We start from the raw sequence: 17,606 nt of genomic DNA, 5'->3' as shown, positions 1-17,606 counted from the left end.
AAATGCTGGCTACGCACTGGCAAGTTTATAATACAATGTTGTAAAAAATGATGAGCTTCTGTGATGAGCCCATTTTTCGCAAATACGTTCACTTTGAAGGAGTTGTTGTACATACATACAGAGGTAGATTTGAAACAGTAGCTTATATATGGTCTTGTTTAAATTTTTTAATCTACCTAGTTTTGTTAAAAAGTTAGAGAAAAAACCGCATTCCATGAAATTAAATTAATACTGAAGTTTCTCAAAAAGTTTGATGACACAATTTTTAAAATTGAAATTCCTTGTATGTTTCTTTATTATTTGGTTTTTAATCTAATTTTTACAGATTTAGCGTTAATTGATAAAAAATTCATCGCAATGGCCGAGTAGAATTGAAATCTTTTTTTTAAATTTTTCTAACTTTTTAAATGATTTTTTTTCCATTTCACGCTTAGTTTTATTGAGTTTTCCGTTTTCTGAAAATTAGTTTCAATGGGTTTTTGAAATGTGACGTCATCTTAGAAAAACCGGAGAAGGTCATTTAAATTTTCAGAAAAACAGAAAACTACAAAAAATGATGGGTCTGGGACATCAGCCATACGAAATTTTTTTCAAAATTTTAAATAAAATTTAAAAAAATAATAAAACATTTTTTAGACTTATTTTCTATATATAATATAACTTTAAAGTAGGGATTAAAATTTTCAAACAAATGTTTTTCTTCCATTATTTTTGTAATAAAAATTGAAACATAGACAAGTCCAACCCAGAGCGAGGAAAAAAAATAATGATCGGGATAAAAAACGTTGTTTGCTGATTTGTTGGCGGATGACACAACACAACGGCAAGTGCTCGATGAGTATCGAAAATATGCTGCTGCTGGGTTGCTCCAACTACTGCTGAGGTTGTGCTGTGCTACTCCTGTGCCAGAAGAAACTGCGCCGTCATCACTTTACACACCATTCTTGCTGCCGAAGAGAAATGGCACTGCTGGATGAAGAAGAGGAAGAGAAGGCGGGTGCAGAAGAGGAGTAGATGAAAAGATTCGTTTCTCCTACTTTTTCAATCACCAATCGATAAGCAACTAGAGTCTCAAGTCCAAGAGTCACTTTAATGATGATGGCGAAACGACGCAAAAACAGGAGAAGCAAAGTTCAGAAGGAAATGGGGGGGATCAATCAAATGTTACTTTTGACCTGAGTTTTTTATACTGTTCAATGTATTTAAAAGTGTGACATGGGTTGGCACAGTGATAAGTATTCAAGAGAGTTTCACAATATGAACTCGTGGTGTCAGAGTGTCTCATTTCGGTTTGATCTACAAATATCTACAAAAAATGCGGGAGTTGAGACACAGAGTTCTTAACTGATTTAAATGGCTAAAAACGTGCTGACGTCTCATTTTTTGGGCAAAATTTGTAAGTCAAACCGTAACAACCTGACACCACGTGTATGAAGTATTTCAAAAAAAATGAATGGAATCTTGAACAAAAACCTTTGAAAACTTCGGTAAAATTGTTTTACCCTCAAAATTCGTGAAGGGAAATATTCTAATCTTCTGTTTTGTATCCAAAAACTAATCCGAGTTTTTAGATTCTTTCTCCTAGCCTTCGTTTTTTATCCATAGAGGTAATAAAAATGTTGCAAGCTTTTATAACAAAAAAAATATTAAAAGGTAAAATCATTCTTTTCTATGTATACTCAACGTGCCAGTTGTTGACTTATGACACATTTGAAATTAAATGGGTGCAAACAGACAACTTCTACAAAATTTTAAAATGTAGTGCTCGTGAAAAAGTTATTAAAATTTAAGAAATACAAAGCACCATTTTTTATTCTGATTCTGAAGGGTTTGAACGAATTCACAAGTTTCCTGAAACTCACAAACAAAGTATAATGTAAAATTGCAAAATCGTTAGTAGCCACACTGAAAGAGACTACATAAAATGAGAAACGGATATGGGAAATTTTCAACTTTTAAGCAGTCGTCATGTACGTGTTCGACATGTTCTTTTATGTTCCCGAACCATTAAGTGTCAGCAACTACGCTGATCAAATGAAACCTAAAGTCACTAACCGTCATCAATTGAAAAATTAGTTTTCATTTAAGTAATAAACTGGCTGGCGTTCAGTTGAACGGATGGTTCCATCAACAAGTATGCAATTTCGACGAGTTCTTTGGTATTTGATATCGTTATAACAAAAGTATGCCAGAATTGTAGTTCTGCGTTGACAACGATTCTGACGAGATCTAAAATTTTAAATCGGAAACATTTATTAAATTTTTAGTACCTACTCACCAGCGCCAAAAACATGTTACATTGCTACTTATTAGAGTTTGGCATATTGAGGGTTTATCTGCGAAGCTTGAGGATATGGATTAAAAAACTTCTATTTGTTTTAAGTATCAATTGAAAAGGTTCCTTTTTTTAAATGTACAAGCGCAGCAATACACATATAATAATTTTCAAATAAAGTTCTCGTTTTAGTACATGCTTTAAGTTTTAAATGGGTTCTTTTCAAAAGTGCCAAATTTTGTCAAGTTTTCAAAGTCTTTTTTCAAGTTTTTTTCAATGTCTTAGCAACCGGAATTTTCTAATATCTTTTCTTCATTGTGGATTTTTTAACCATTAATTGTTTAAGGTATATTTTCCGTTTATAGGTGCACCAATTCACTATCATTTGTTCATCTTTCGAAAGAAAACATATACCTACCAATCAATGAAGAAAATAAACGTAATAAATTACCAAAATGTGATTACAAATGATAATTATTTTCAAGATTGCTTCCGACCGCTGCAAACCAAACAATTTCACAAAAATTAGGGATTTTTCCAAGAATAAACAGACTTTCCTACATCTACATTTATAGGGCCAATGTTTTGCACAAAACTAATACTACATTTTTCCGTTTTAACTTTATTCCACTTTCACGAATAAATACAAATTCTACACAATACGTTTCAAAAATCTATAATTTAGGCTTTTTCAGATCATTCTTCTCAACGAGGGAAAACCTAGAAGAGCTTATAATCTAAGAAAAATCTATAAATATATTTACTTCTTATAAATATGGGCTTAAAATAATCAAAACTGGGATTTGTGGTGGAGGGGGAATTGGGTGGGATGAAGAAAGAACCTACAAATGCACTAAAAGAGTTTATACATTGGGTGGCCATAAAGAACATCTAAATAAATATAGGCAGACTGGGGGGGGGGGGTTATTGTAAGTGACAAAGTATTGCTATAGAAGAGTAGGAAAAATGTAAAGTTTCAAATCATAGAAAAAATAAAATCAATAAATTATTGAACAAAGTGAGTTTATAAAACATGCAAATAAAATTATTGGGAGGTGGGGGAAAAAAAGAGAAATAGGACTCGATTGGTTGTGGAAAATTCGCCGCTGACAAAGAAAAACACAGTTGGAACGGGAGAGAGAATGGAGAGGTGGATGAATTGACGCCTAGTTAGCGCTGGGACCAATGCAATCCTCAACGAGACTTGCTCAAAAGGTGGAAGAACTCGGGATATTGATTAATTTAAAAATTCTCAAAAAAAAAAAAGAAATGCTTGATAAAACGGGGGCATTGTACAATTACTATGGGAACGGTAATAGTATGACAAGTGAGCTAGGATGGAGATGTAAAAGCATTTAGAAAGGTCTCTTGGGGACTTGCGGGCGAGCTGGAATCTCTGGTGCTCCGTTGGATGGTGTCGGTACTCTTCTGAAAAAAAAAACAACGTTTCAGATTAATACTACAACAACAGAAAGCTAGACCACCATTGAAACATGCAAATAATGACGAAATTATGAAAAATTTGATGAGAAAGAAAAGTTAGCTTTTGCTTCTTTCTGTAGAAAAAATCACAGGAAGATAGTGGAATATAAAAATGTTCCGATAAAGTGCCAAGGGATCACAACACTAGATAGATGCTGCTAATACACATCACGATTACAACAAACAATTATACACTTCTCTGTACTGCTTCTTCGCGATTAACAAACCTTTGGTCAGTGGGGGAATTATTCACAACATTATTATCTAGGCGGTGCCATGTTGGGTGGTGGGCCGCCTGGTCCCGGACGCCTAGAGTGGTTGGTACACGTTAGTTTTAGGTTTTATTCTGACTTGTTGACAGTATTTTTTTTTCTAAATTTCAGAAAAAAAATTTTGACAGAAGAAAGAGTATGACGGACCAAAATAGGAAAGATTAGAAGAGATCTGGTGCTCTTTTCGAAAAAAAATAGGCATAAACTTACGTTGGAATCAACGGTGGGTACATGCCACCGCCGCCTCCTGGCGCACCTGGTGGTGGTCTCATGCCTGGTGGTGGTGGGGCACCGGGTCCTCCGCGTGGTGGCATTGGGGCCTGACGTCCGCCTGGTGGAGCAGGAGCCGGACGCGGCACCGGTGAAGGTCCAGATGGGTGTGGGCGGTAGTCAGACATCGGCAATGGCGGCGGCTGGTCGCCAAGGGTGCTCATGTTGACTTCAGAGATAATGCGGAGCGCCTCCTTGCAAGCATGGTACATTCGGAGCATCTCCTCGCGCTTCTGGGCTTCTATTTGAGATTCCTCCATGAGAGCATCAGTGTCGCCGCATTGGTAGAGATGGGCCAAAAGTTCATCTTTCATGAACTCACCTGTCTGAAATTATTGAGATATTTAGTTTAAGGTTTATTGTGTACGGTTAAAAAAACAGGCCGTGATGATATCACGATGAATCATTCAATTCTTTTAAAATCCCTCACCTGGTTAACAATCAAATGCATCACCGCCTTTGGAACCAGGTCCTTAATTGTCTTGGTAATGATTCTCATGTAGGAATCAACCAAATTACGGATTGTCTCCACCTGTCTCTCAAGTTGTGGATCAATCGAGGTATCCTCCATCTCTTGTTGGGACTCATCTTCCTGTGCCTTCTGCTTTTCTGGATAGACACCAGCACGCAAGAATGAAGCCTTCCACGCATCAATTTCGTCCAAATTGGTGCATCCCAACTCAAGCTGCTTGTAATCCTTGTAGATGTTCCTGGAATTCAAAGGGTTATGGGAGAAGCAAGTGCGTGAGGTCAAGGATACATGAGTTTACATCTTCATGCTGGTTCAGAATCTTTTATCTAAAAAGCATTTTGCATGCTGTATTTTTTTTTGTCTGAACTGAAACTGTCACAGCAGAGAAAGAGAAACAGGAAAAATAAGAAATTGACTACAGAAGTGAAAGGTGTTGGTTTCAAGGTGGATAAACTTTTCGGGTAAAAAAAATGAAAACAGATCACAAGGACGACAACACAAAGGTTTTTCTGTCTTACAAGTCATTAAAGAAGAAGAAGAAGTGAAGAAAGTAAACTATACACTCACCTCCTGCAAATTAATTTAATTTAAACAAATATTCAAAAAAAATTGATTTTGTGTGTGTGTGCGTTTTTTGTCTCGTTTCAAAACTCATGCTCAATTTAGTGTTCCTGTGTTTCTGCCTAATGAAACTCTAATGTGGAAAGAAAAGCGTGCGGGCTCTTGGAATGTTGAAATGGCAATCAAATCGCAAAATTCTTGAGTAACTCACTTTCCGTCGGGGTAGAACAGAGCAAACTTGTGGTTACGAGACATAAATCCACCCTCAATATCCTTCAGCTTGACACCATCCAATGGGAGCATGTACTTCTTCTCCTTCTCCTCATCATCTTTGTACCAACTCAAACTGTCCGACATGAGCACAAACCAATTGTCCTTGGAGCCACGCACAAACGATACGTTGCTCAGTGAGAGCCAGCCCTTTCTGATCACCTGGTTTCCAAGATTCTTCTTCGCTGATTGTCCTTGGGAGGCTTTTGCTTCAGCACTAAAAAAATAAAATTAAACATCTAAAAGCAAAGTCTAAACTCCTACTTGCTGAATCCAATGAAATCCTCATGGTTTGTGTTCATATAAGCGAGTTCGTAGTCAACAATGAGCCCAATTTGCTGCTTGGCAATTTGCTCACGTTCACGCATATGCGAGACGACGATTCTTTCCAGCTCGTCACGAAGACGTGGATATCTAGCCATAGTGTCAGCGCACTGTCTGATCACATTAGCCAACTCGTTGACCACCAGATCAACGCATTTCAACGATGGCTCCTTCAGACGGGTGATTTGCTTTTTGGCAATTGCCTCAAACGCCATATCCGGAGTGAAGAGACCGACGCGGATACCGTGAATGTTTCTGATGGCATACTGGATTTCTTTGCGCATTTCTTTCTCGTCAATTTCCATTTTAACAATCTCAAATGGGAAACGCTCATGGAAAAGCCGATTGATACGGGCTCCTCCACTGAGCTCATTGGTTGAAACCAGCTTTGCAGAGGAACCTTCAATGGAGCGCTCAATGTCAGCATTGAACTGGGTAACCATTCTGCAAAAATTTTGTTAATAAAGCACCTCCATTGAAATCACTTACTGCAAAAGAGCCTTGGTCTTGCGGCCTGGATCATTTGGCTGGTAGTTCTTGTACTCGGCCACATCCTTTTCCATAGCAAACATCTTCTTTTGAAGACTATCACGAAGTGTTGGCAGTGTATCACGGATATGATTGGTGAGCTGTTGATTAAGAGTGTGTTGAAGGTAGCTTGTTCCCAACCGATCAGCCATATGTCGGTAGGATGGGTGTGAGATGAAGAACTTTCTCTCGGCGTCCAAAGCAGCTCTAATATCCTTGCGACCGACAATATCCTTCTGCCCACGATTGACAACTCCGACGTAGCCACGACGAAGTGTGAACAGCTTGTTCTCGAGGATCTCGCGAGCATCGGTTCCCTCGTCCATCAAGTCAAGTTTGGTGAGGACTCCAATCGTGCGAAGACCCTGTGGATCGACTTCCTTCGCAAGTTTCAACGCATCCGAAGTGGCGAGATCGCTGTTGGCCGGAGTGACGGCAAGAATGAGGCAAGTCTCACGGTTGATGAATGTGAGAATCATGTCACGGATCTGTTGCTCAATATCTGCTGGTTGATCTCCGACGGGCACTTTTGTGAGACCGGGCAAATCGATGAGTGTCAGATTTAGAACTGAAAAATTAAGTATGAATTAATTAAAATGTGTGAATTTTTCCAGTGATTTTGTGCAACTCACTGTAAATTTATGAAATCTTTAATGCAATTTAAATTTTAAAAAAAGTTGCATAAGTCTGGTTTCAGATGCTCAAATCATCCAGCGCACTTGCGTTTCTGTGAGTTTCTAAATGCTTACCATTTGGAGAAAAGACACGCAAGTTGATTGGATGTGGACTGATTCCCTTATTCTGTCCAGTGACACGATCAGTCTCATCCTCAATCTCTTTCCGAACTGCATCAAAATCCACAAAGCGATGACCCTTCTTGTGTAGGAACTCGGCGTACTCATTGCGATCTTGAATAAGCTGCAAAATAAGTGGACGACGTGTTACGATTCCTGATCCACGTGGCAAGAAGTCTCTGGAAAGGAAAAAAATTGTGATTTTATTTCGCAAAGTTATGTTTTTTTTCTTCTTGTGACTCACTTTCCGACAAAATTCTCCAGCACCGACGACTTTCCAGCGGACTGTCCTCCGACGACGGCGATCTGTGGAAGTTCGAAGCTGACAGATGTGCCCAGCTGGGAGAAGGCGTCCTGGACACGATTGATCACAGGGATCAACGCCTGCATTCCCTGGTTTTGCCACGACATGGCTGATCCTGGTGGTTATACGCTGAACTACCTGAAAATCGATTTTTTTAGTCGATTAATGATATGAGGAAGAGCATTGAGAAGATTTAATGGAAAAAGCACGATTTCGCAATGAGGTTTTCGGAGGTTTAATAATTATGTTTTAGAATGAAATTTATCACCTTCAAGAATATAGAATATAAAATTAGAAAAAAAAATCCTCAAATCGCATTTGAAAAAACAAAATCAACAAATATTCAGAATCATTGTCGGCAAAACGGTGTTGAATGTTTGGAAAACAAGAAGAAGAAACGATCGGCGTACAAAAAAGCGCGGAGAGACTCGGAGATGCAGAGACTAAAAGTGAGGGTGAGGCAAACGAAATGACCGCAGTGAGTCAGCCTCGCAGTCAGTACTGCGGCGGGGAGAGAAAAAGGCTTGGCCAGCGACGGCGGAGAGCGTGCCAACACACACTCATCGCAAAACGCGTCAGCAGTAACCACGACAAGAAATTTCTTTTCACGAGGAATTTTATGAAGAATTTGGAGGCTTGTTTAATGAAAATATTGGAAAAAAACAGAAGGTTGTTAGATGCAAAAAAAAACTAAACGGGACACATTTGAAAAAGAAAATCCAAATAAGTAGTGGAGGAGAAATGAAAAATGAAAAAGTGGAAAACAAAGCGAACAGTTTTGGATTGCCGAAAACCAGAATTTGGCGGGTAGATCAATTCATTGTAAATGTTGTGAAATAGTGGTGTGGAGAGGGTGGCAGCCGGCCACCCTTCTGTTTGTAGTCTAACCACCTGCGTCTCTCAACTTACCTGCTATCTCGCTGGAAACGTGTGAATGGAAGTTAGTGAGCAAATAACATCGTTTCTTTAATAAAAAGAGGCAGACTTTAAAAATTTTTTTTATTGAGAATGGAAATGAGATGGATGACCTTTGGAAATTATGCAAAATAAAAATAAAATAAAATATTTCAAAATTGTGAAACTTTTACAACAGTCCGATCAGTACCGTAGGAAGAAAAGAAAAATCGTCATCTTAGCAAATATCGAGTCACAATTGTGACCAGAAATCATGATTAGTAAGAAGGTTTTTCCACGTTCTATTTGTTTATTAGAGACGAGGAAATTCATTTAGTCCAATTTGTTTAAACAAAATATGGAATTCATTATGATATTATAATTTGTAGAGAATTGTCGTATGTTCATGATTGTTAAATTGTATCACAGTTTTTCTTCTTTTTTTTTCAAGACAGGGTAGTACTGCAAATTTTTTTGGCAGATCTTTAAACCCGCCCGATTCGAAATAATCATCAAGCTCTAACACAGATAGATTGAACATATATATATGCATATCATAAATATGAAAAATATACTCATTTTCATTTAAAAAGTTGGGATTAAAAATAACGGCTTCAAATACTCCCTGAAAATTGTCACTTGCAGTAAAAACTGATGTTCGATTTTCTGACCAAAGGCGATTCTCTAGCAGGATTCAAGGTTTCTTTTCAAGTTTTATAGCAGAAACACAACATTTCAACCAGATATTACTTCAAAATTTTATTTCTGCTAATTTGGAAACTTGGATATTAATTCCGAAATTAACAGATTTGTAGGTTTCCAAACAAATTCCAGTTACTTCCTATTAGAAAATTTTACTAAGAACCAGCGGTGTGTAAACAAATAACGAATTTAACATTCCCATACTACTCCTGATAATGAATTTGTGACTAATCAGTTGATGTACAATGATTTCATATGCTCTGAAATTTATAAAACATTTATAAAACATGGTTTAAAAGTATTGAAAATCTAGCAAAATAGCTCAATTGATTTTTTTAATTGTAAAGCAAAACAGAACATGGAATAAATAACAGCTGAGTTTTTTGTTGTCCCTTCACTCCATAGCGAGCAAAGCAGGCTGAGGAGAATATCAAGGAAGAAAAAGAAAACAAAAACGGAAAACGAAGAATAAGAATAAGAAAAAGAAAGAAAAACGAAGCAGAAAGAAGGAAAAAAGAAAAAGGAAGGAGGCGTTTTCGATTAGTCGATATTCTGCTATGTATGTGTGCTGCGCACTGCTACTCGGCAGGGGCCCCCCCCCCCCGCGCGCACATTTTTCGCGTATGTACATATTCTCGCACACAGGGAGAGCAAAAGCAGAAGAAGAAAAGCAAGACGTGTGTGTTAGAGCTCCCGACCGCAGTTTGAAGCTCTTTCTGCCCTCTTTCTCTTGGCTCCACAAAAAAAAACGCGGAGCACTGACGGCGCCGATGACGACGTCGTGGTCCGGGAGGCTTGCTAAGCCAAACTCACAGAATAAACGACAAAAGGAAAAGGAAGAGAAGAAAGTTTTTGTTTTCGTTCCAAATCTAACCAGTGTCTAGATATATATTTTGTTAACAAAGTATTTGAAATTGCATAGTGACGGACGGATAGCTGGACTGAAAAAAAACTGGAAAAAACAAATATTTTTCGACATACAATTATTTTCAAAGCTAAATTTACACAATATGCAATAGGAAATTTTCAAATATCTATTGAAAACTGTGCCATTGAGTTCTAGAACACTGCTCACAAGTGTGTTAGTATCAAAAATTTTGAAGAGACCTCTGCAAGACAACATTTTTATAAATTAAGCGTTATAAAAACCACATTCACATTCATAGAGCCATGAAATGTGCTTAACAATAATTTTTGTATTCTCACATCCTTGTAAAACAAACTGTCATCTATACTTAAAAGTGGAGTAGCGCCACGGGGGAAAGTGTTAAAAACTACTTCTATGGTGCCAAACTAACCGAATATCACAATAAAACTTTTCAAAAATATTTTGAAAATTTTTTATTTACTGTCAAAATGTGACAATTACAAAATTTTGGCAATTTTCCTAAACTTTGACCGGATATTTTGAAAAATCTAAAATTTTTTGGAGTGTTTTATTATGATATTCGGTTGTTTTGGATCAGTATAAGTGTATTTAGACAAAATCCCCACTGGCGCTACTCCACCTTTAAACGCGCTATCCATTCTGGTTAAGGATACCAGGAGCAGTTCATGTTTATACATTTAAGACTCAACTTAGAGTTTGAAATTCAACAAAACTGGTTTGAATTGGATTTATATACTCAATTTCAAATGATGCTATTCTTGAATAAGAATAAATTTTGAATCCTAAAAAAACGTCAAAAGCAATCGCTGGAAACGAAAACTCCATGGAAGTTCTGAGGCTTGTATCCAGAGGGACGCCGTAGTCGTCTAATTGGCAAAATTTGATTTATTTCAAATATCTCCTTGCCTTCACGCAAAAACAAAAAATGCTTAGCGAAAAAAAAGAAGCAAAATTTGGAAAATATAAAGCTTTAATTTTTGAACATTTGTCCATGTTTTATATTGACAAGATGGAAGGACATTTGGAAGCAGCTGTCCTGTGGCATTGGGATAAATGCTGCGGAATTAGAACAGGTGTTGGAAAATTAAAAAAAAATCGAGTATTTCAAAAGTTGAATGTTCACAATAAAAGTAATCAATTTATAAATGTTCTTTATTCGAAAAACACCAGGGATGTGCGGCAAATTTGCTGAATTTGCCGTTTGCCAAGCTCGGCAAATTTGCCAATTTTGCCGAGCACGGCAAATTTCAAAAAAAGTGACTTGCCGAGTTTGCCGAGCCCGGCAAATTCGGCAAATTACAGTAGTTATGATTCAGTAATTTTGATGCTCCAAAAAACATTTAAAAAAAATATCTACGTTTTCGGAGTTTGTTGAGCACGGCGAATTTACCGAATTTGCCAAGCTCGGCAAGTTTTGGGATTTGCCGCACGCCACAGAAAGACATATTCAGTTAAGATTCAAAGTTTACTAATTATTGTACATAGTTGGGCAATTTCTTCTAAACTTAAATGGCTTACATCATAAGAGTCTCTTTTTACTTAATTTAGAAACACCATAAAATGGCAATTAAACAAAGTTAAGCCCACGAACCCTAAATTTGAGAATGTTGTTCAAAAAAATACCAGAAAACGCACACGGCTTTCATTTGCTTATGTTTCATAACTTTTTCCAAAATATGTAGATTAAATGCTAAATTAAAGTGTGCGGTACAATCATAAGGCCGAATTATTAAAATAGTTTTTAAACTATAGGTCTTTGAACAATAATAACATCACTAATAAAAACCAGTCCAAATTTACACGAAAACGATTTGCTGCAAATGAAAAACTTCCGCTTGAGCAACTCAGAACTACTTGAGAAAAGTTCATGACCATAGATCGCACTTCTTCACTAACCCATATCCATCTAAATTCGGAAACGATTTTTTGATGATTCCCATAGGAATCCAACTCAACTTTTGAAGACCTCATGTGTCTGTTTCTTTTTGTCTCGCACAGCCACATAACCCCCACGGTCACATGGGTAAACGAAGGCAGCTTATGAACCTTTTTTTTCCACCGATTGTAAATGACCAAAGTTTAGAATAAGAGACCACAAATTGCTATGGTGTGACACTACAGCTTTAACATTTTGCAAGGAATATAAATGGCAAATTCAAAATAAAACTAATCAAACAAAGTATAGGATTCGTTAAAAATTCGGAAGATAGAGGAAGAGAGCATTTCGGCTCAATTTCCTTTTGAGTGTGGCTCACATAAAAGTACAGTGGGCTCATGAAACGTGAAAATGGCTGCATAATGATATTGATTTTAAGAGAAAAACGATAGCAATAAAATTTAAAGTATGGCAAAAAAAAGAGGCACATGTTTTAGGAACGTACCCTATTTCAAATTGAGCTACTAATTTATTTTGAAAAGTTATATTTCGGTTTATAAAACTACTAATAGTAAAATCGAAAATATAAATGTACATTAAATTTAGAAATAAAATTTAGAAATTTCAATAACATTTTTCACCAGTTTTATTTGGACATTTTAGCTAATTTTCTAAAACATGAAATAAACCTAGATGTTCGTTACATAATGTTTTTTTTTTTAATTTTATTGGTACTATTCAGCATAAATAGCTCTGATATATGTTTTGAAAAAATTTGCACACGACGCTAAGATTTCAAAAAATATTTCAATCCAAGCCTGGACTCAAATAAACAACAGTCTGAAAACTAAACCCACTACAGCGTATTGCCCAAGTTAAAGTTTCCAACGCATCAAAAACATGTGAAGCTTTCCAGCAAGCACGCACTTGTGGAAATCGGAGCTCTCACTAGGAAGCAGCTTGCCCTCCAAACTGGATGAGAAATTGTAGGCAGTGAATAAATCAACGGGCAGAAAGAAAGAAATGGGCAATTTTCTCTCTAAAAATGGGCTTCGCTCACTTTTTTCCGCATTTTTTTCTTTCTCTTATTCAGAAAATGAATGTCAATAATAACGAGCCCTATAAAAAAAAGAAGGAAAAAGGGACTTTGAAACACAAATTTTTTTTTTCAAAATGGAAATGTTGAAAAGGAAAACGTCAGAGTGAAATGGAATGAAATAAGATATCTACAGAAGTTTATATTATGATCAGCAATATCGACTTACAAGTTTAGTTAGTCACTAAACAATAGAATTATGTACATACAATTCACAAATTGTGTTGTTTTAAAAATTGATGGAGAAAATGATTAAATCGTGTAAAGTCGAGAAATAAAATCTTGAAACTTGTTTTCAAAAAAAGAAATTGAGAGAAAAAGTTGAAAACGAAGAAGAAAAAATAAGGAAAAAAACATATGAAATATTTCAATAGTTTTTTCTCTAGGTTTTTCCTCAAATAAAAACTTTGACATGCTGAGAACCAATGAGGCGAAAGATTTCAAGGAGTACAATATCTTCATACATTCAAAGTTTAGTCCAAAAAAATGAATAAATTCCAACTTGTAATGTTTACTGCGTCGAAGAGGGTGATGCAAAGCTTTTTTTAAGGTGAAGTAACTTACTGCTAGAAGTTAGTAGCGGGTAAAGTGTGAAAAACTGCTCCTATGGTGCCAAAATGACAGAATCATTTACTATATATAAAGTGCTTATTCTGTGTGACCTTGTGTGTAGTCTATGTAGTTTTTGTAGTCGGTGAAGTTTTGGCTTCTGGAGGGATAGTGAATTGGGGTTAGTGTAGGGATATAGTTGAGGTACTGTAGTGGTACAATAGCGGTACGGTAGGAATACTGTAGGATTACGGTTATTTCAGAAAAAAAAAATTTTCAGCCCCAGAAGTCGGGGGCCGCGCCGGAGGTGCGGTCCACGGCTGGTATCATAATAAAACGTTTCACAACATTTTTAAAAAATTATTGCGGCAATTACTCAGTTTTTGACACTCATACTTTGGAAGTCGACCAAAAAAATTGTTGTCTTACATTTTTTATACTGTACTTTTGGAATGTCAGCATTGGCAACTCGAATTCAAATTTTCAGATTTTGTAGTTGCCAAACGTACTGATTGTCGAAAAATTGTATTAGTTGGAAAAAAATACCCCCATTATTAATATTAGAATTTGGATTTTCAAATATTCATAAATTTGAACTTGATAAATGCCAAATGCCGAATTGGTAATATTTCTCAATTTCCTAATTATTGAATTCCCTGAAAAAAAAATGATCTACTCAAAGACGGATACAACAATAAATATGCAGAATTAGTTATTCACATAAATTAGAACTCCTTGATAAACTGATCTTTAAAAAATGCGCAAATTTGCAATAAAATTTCAAATACGATCAAACTGTGAACTGTGTCTTCATTTTTCTAGTTATTCCGCATGTTTCAAAAATAAAATAAGAAATGGGCAGTCTGGCAACTTCTGTTAAAACAAAGTTTTTTAAAACTATTATATGTCTAAACTAATATCTACAAAACGGTATATACGCCAAACAGAAAAAAATGTGTGCGTTTTGCAAAAAATCGACAAAATTCAATTGGTTTTGAATTGGGAAATTGACCAGAGTTTGAACTCATATAAAACTAGAAACCCGAAACTACCAACAGAGGGATGTATTCCAAAAATTGATTTTTGGACTGTACTTTCGCCTGAATTTTGTTTTTTGTAAAAAAAATAGTCCAGTTATGTTTGATTTTTGCAAGCAAAACAATTTTGATTTCTTAAGCTCATTTTCAAACAGTATCTGTAGAGAATTTTGCAAGTACCACGTTCATTAATGGTCACTCTCTTTTCTTCTATTATTGTATATTGAAGGTGGAGTACCAAAATTGGAGAGTGCTTTTTTAGACCCAAAATGACCCAAAACTACGAAATTCCTTAATGAGACGTTTTGAAAATTTCTCAAAAAAAAGTTATGGCGGTTCAAAGTTTTGGAAAAAAAGGCTCATTTTCAACTAAAATCACAATTTTTTTCAACTTATCGGAGTCACAACGCCTGGAACCTAATTTTTATTGATCACTCTTTGATAAATATTTTGGTCTTATATTATGCGTATATTCATTGATCTAAGTGCATTTATAATTATTGGGGCACAAAATGTAACTTTTATTTGTGCCCAACTCACGTAGTGTCAGAACGTCCCATTTCGGTTTGATCTCAGAAAATTGCGGGAGTTTAGACGCAGACTTCTAGACTGATTTTGCATGGTTAAGAGTGTGCTGACGTCACACTTTTCTGTAGAAAAAATTCCCGAATTTTTTGTAGATCAAGCCGCGATGGGACAGACTGACACCACGTGCCTACTGACCACAAATGTATTTGAATCAACGAATATACGCATAGTAAAAGACCACAATATTTATTAAAAAGTGAAAATTCAATAAAAATTAAATTCCAGACGCTGCGACAACGATAATTTGAAAAAATTTGATTTTTTCTAAAAATGAGCCTTAAAAAAGAGAAATTTTCAAAACGCCTCATTACAAAATTCGGTAGTTTTGTGTCATTTTGAGCCTAAAAAAGCAAGGTCTCAGATTTCGGTACTCCACCTTTAAGCAGACCATGATCTTCTCAAAGCTTCCGACAAACAAGCAACAAAAAAATTTCAAAAACACTATCATTAAAAACACTATCAAAGCCCATCGATACTAGCAACTAATCATTCTAATCTTTGGCAACTTTTTCCAACACCATCTTTCCCAAATCCGTGGAGACACACCGGGACAAGATAAATGCGCGAAAGTTTTGAAGCGGCTTCCTTCCCACTTTTTCCTAGTGGTCCTTATCCAATCCCAACACACCAAAAAAAATACATTGTTTGCATCAGCCGTCTATATATCTTGTTGTCCAGATCAGTCGGAAAAAATAAGCTTCTCGGCGCCTAACTTTGGAGCACAAGCATTGTGAGTATCGGACGAGTATACTCTAACGAATCTATGTCAAGCATGCAACATGCGCGCCAATTTTTTTTCCTCCTCGCTATCCTATCCGTACTCCTTTTCTCCTGCATGGTCCCTTGACAATCTTTCAAAGGACAGCGGACTATAGGGAAGAAAAATGAAAAAAAAAATTGTCACAAAAAATGGCAAATAGGCAAAGGCATCGGCAAAAGAAATAGGAATACCAATAGGAATAGATATTCATACTTTTTCTCTCGTTTTTTTTCTCTTTTGCTACTTTTCCGCTTTTTTCTTAAGCTAGTTTCATTTCTTCTCTCTTTTCAAAAACCTCTCATTTTTGTTAGACTGATGCCTTTTTCTAATTGCTTTCTTTTCATCTTTTTTGTCAGTTTCATTTAAATTTACACTTTCAGTTAGCGTGAGAAGTTAAGAAGTAAAATAAGACGCAAAAACAGCAGGAATTTTTTCGCTCTGAATATTCACGTATGTCTTCTTGCACTTTTGAAATTTTGCAGAACTATTTGGTTAGGTATTTTTTCTAAATTTGAAAAATGTATAGAAACTTAAATTTTTTTTTAAATAACTATGATAAAAAAAATTTTTTCGTAAAATTGTTGTAAGAGTTAAAATTTCAGGCCTTGTCAAATTATCAATATTTATATTTTTTTATGACGCTCTGCAGAAAATTGTTTTCTAAGTTTTTGAAATTTGAATTTAACTCAGGTTCAGCATTTATAAATATTATTATTATATCACATGTTTTTTTAAAATAAATGTGCTTGTCAGTTACACTCAAAATGATAAAAAATGCTTTGAGTGTAGGCCCAATTAGGCCCGTCCTTTTTGTCGGAAAATCACTGCAAAAAGGCAAAAATCGGGGCCCCAACCAATATCAACTCGCCGACATTTTACGAATTCCGCGCGCCGCAATGTTTAACTCGCAGTGGGTGTGGCGAGCAGTCCCGCCCGCTTCGAGAGAAATATATGTAGTGGCGCGCGGAACTCGCAAGATGTCGGCGGCCGGATCTGGGGTCCAGATGTTTGCCTTTTCGTCGTGGTTTTCCGATAAAAAGGCGATTTTATTAATTATAATAAACATATTTGTAATTTAACGAGGTTTCCAACCTTTTCCATGCTCTCGAAATTTTTTCTCACAAACCAACTATGAGGAAAAATTCATTTTTTTCACACAAAGCACAACTAGCCTAACAACTTCACCCCTAACCGCCAGGAACTACGGTCATTCATTCACCCATATCCTATTCCTGTGACTACCGCCACTCTTTCCGGGTGCTATTTGGGGCTCCCTACACTGACATAAACATGTCATAATGGATGATTACCCTTCTTCAGACAAAAAGGGTTCTTGTCGTTGTTTTTTCTTCCTCGATTTTGTCGTTATTTTCTTTTGTTTACTCACTTATACGCCTTTTTTGTCTTTAAGATTGAAAAGAAGAAAACTGAGGCAATCGAGACTACATTTTGTCTTTTTCACACTAAAAAAACACGGTATCTTTTGTTTTAGCTATGTGCCAAGCATGTTCCCACGACTAATCTTCTTGCTTGCTTCTGAGGAAAAGTCATTTCTCACCCAAAAGTTGTACCAGTATTATTGCATCGTTTTTCTTTTTGAAATTAATTTCTGGAACTAATTAGTAGTAAATGTTGGAAAAAGCTGTGTTCATGATTAGTAATA

The 17,606-nt window shown here is 36.1% G+C and overlaps 1 protein-coding gene and 6 non-coding genes across 8 annotated transcripts; 2 read left to right on the top strand and 5 right to left on the bottom strand.

Moving 5' to 3' along the window:
* Positions 1-778: 778 nt before the first annotated feature.
* Positions 779-1,054, top strand: C02C6.8. The gene has a single exon (NR_072773.1). It is a non-coding gene; the product is annotated as an Unclassified non-coding RNA C02C6.8 (non-coding RNA).
* On the bottom strand, positions 823-1,025 carry C02C6.6. The gene has a single exon (NR_072774.1). It is a non-coding gene; the product is annotated as an Unclassified non-coding RNA C02C6.6 (non-coding RNA).
* A 2,504-nt stretch (positions 1,055-3,558) lies between the features above and the next one.
* dyn-1 (Dynamin) lies at positions 3,559-7,659 on the bottom strand (the record flags this gene model as incomplete). Of its 2 annotated transcripts, NM_001373600.5 has the most annotated exons (9): positions 3,559-3,703; positions 3,985-4,066; positions 4,240-4,625; positions 4,730-5,009; positions 5,544-5,819; positions 5,867-6,370; positions 6,416-7,022; positions 7,204-7,427; positions 7,493-7,659. In NM_001373600.5, 8 exons carry the CDS (start codon positions 7,657-7,659, stop codon positions 4,018-4,020), a joined length of 2,493 nt encoding a protein of 830 aa, NP_001359587.1. The 2 variants fall into 2 exon arrangements, with proteins under 2 accessions (NP_001359587.1, NP_001024332.1); NM_001029161.5 differs by lacking the exon at positions 3,985-4,066 and having other exon boundaries at positions 3,631-3,703.
* A 4,341-nt stretch (positions 7,660-12,000) lies between these two features.
* On the bottom strand, positions 12,001-12,112 carry C02C6.7. Its single transcript, NR_072772.1, has one exon. It is a non-coding gene; the product is annotated as an Unclassified non-coding RNA C02C6.7 (non-coding RNA).
* A 3,832-nt stretch (positions 12,113-15,944) lies between these two features.
* Positions 15,945-16,084, bottom strand: C02C6.10. The gene has a single exon (NR_072771.1). It is a non-coding gene; the product is annotated as an Unclassified non-coding RNA C02C6.10 (non-coding RNA).
* A 1,140-nt stretch (positions 16,085-17,224) lies between these two features.
* Positions 17,225-17,358, bottom strand: C02C6.12. Its single transcript, NR_072769.1, has one exon. It is a non-coding gene; the product is annotated as an Unclassified non-coding RNA C02C6.12 (non-coding RNA).
* C02C6.9 lies at positions 17,225-17,358 on the top strand. Its single transcript, NR_072770.1, has one exon. It is a non-coding gene; the product is annotated as an Unclassified non-coding RNA C02C6.9 (non-coding RNA).
* Positions 17,359-17,606: the final 248 nt, after the last annotated feature.

This window comes from Caenorhabditis elegans, chromosome X (genome assembly GCF_000002985.6).
Source record: "Caenorhabditis elegans chromosome X".
Taxonomy (NCBI): Eukaryota; Metazoa; Nematoda; class Chromadorea; order Rhabditida; family Rhabditidae; genus Caenorhabditis; species Caenorhabditis elegans.
This window is presented reverse-complemented; position numbering and strand designations above follow the sequence as displayed.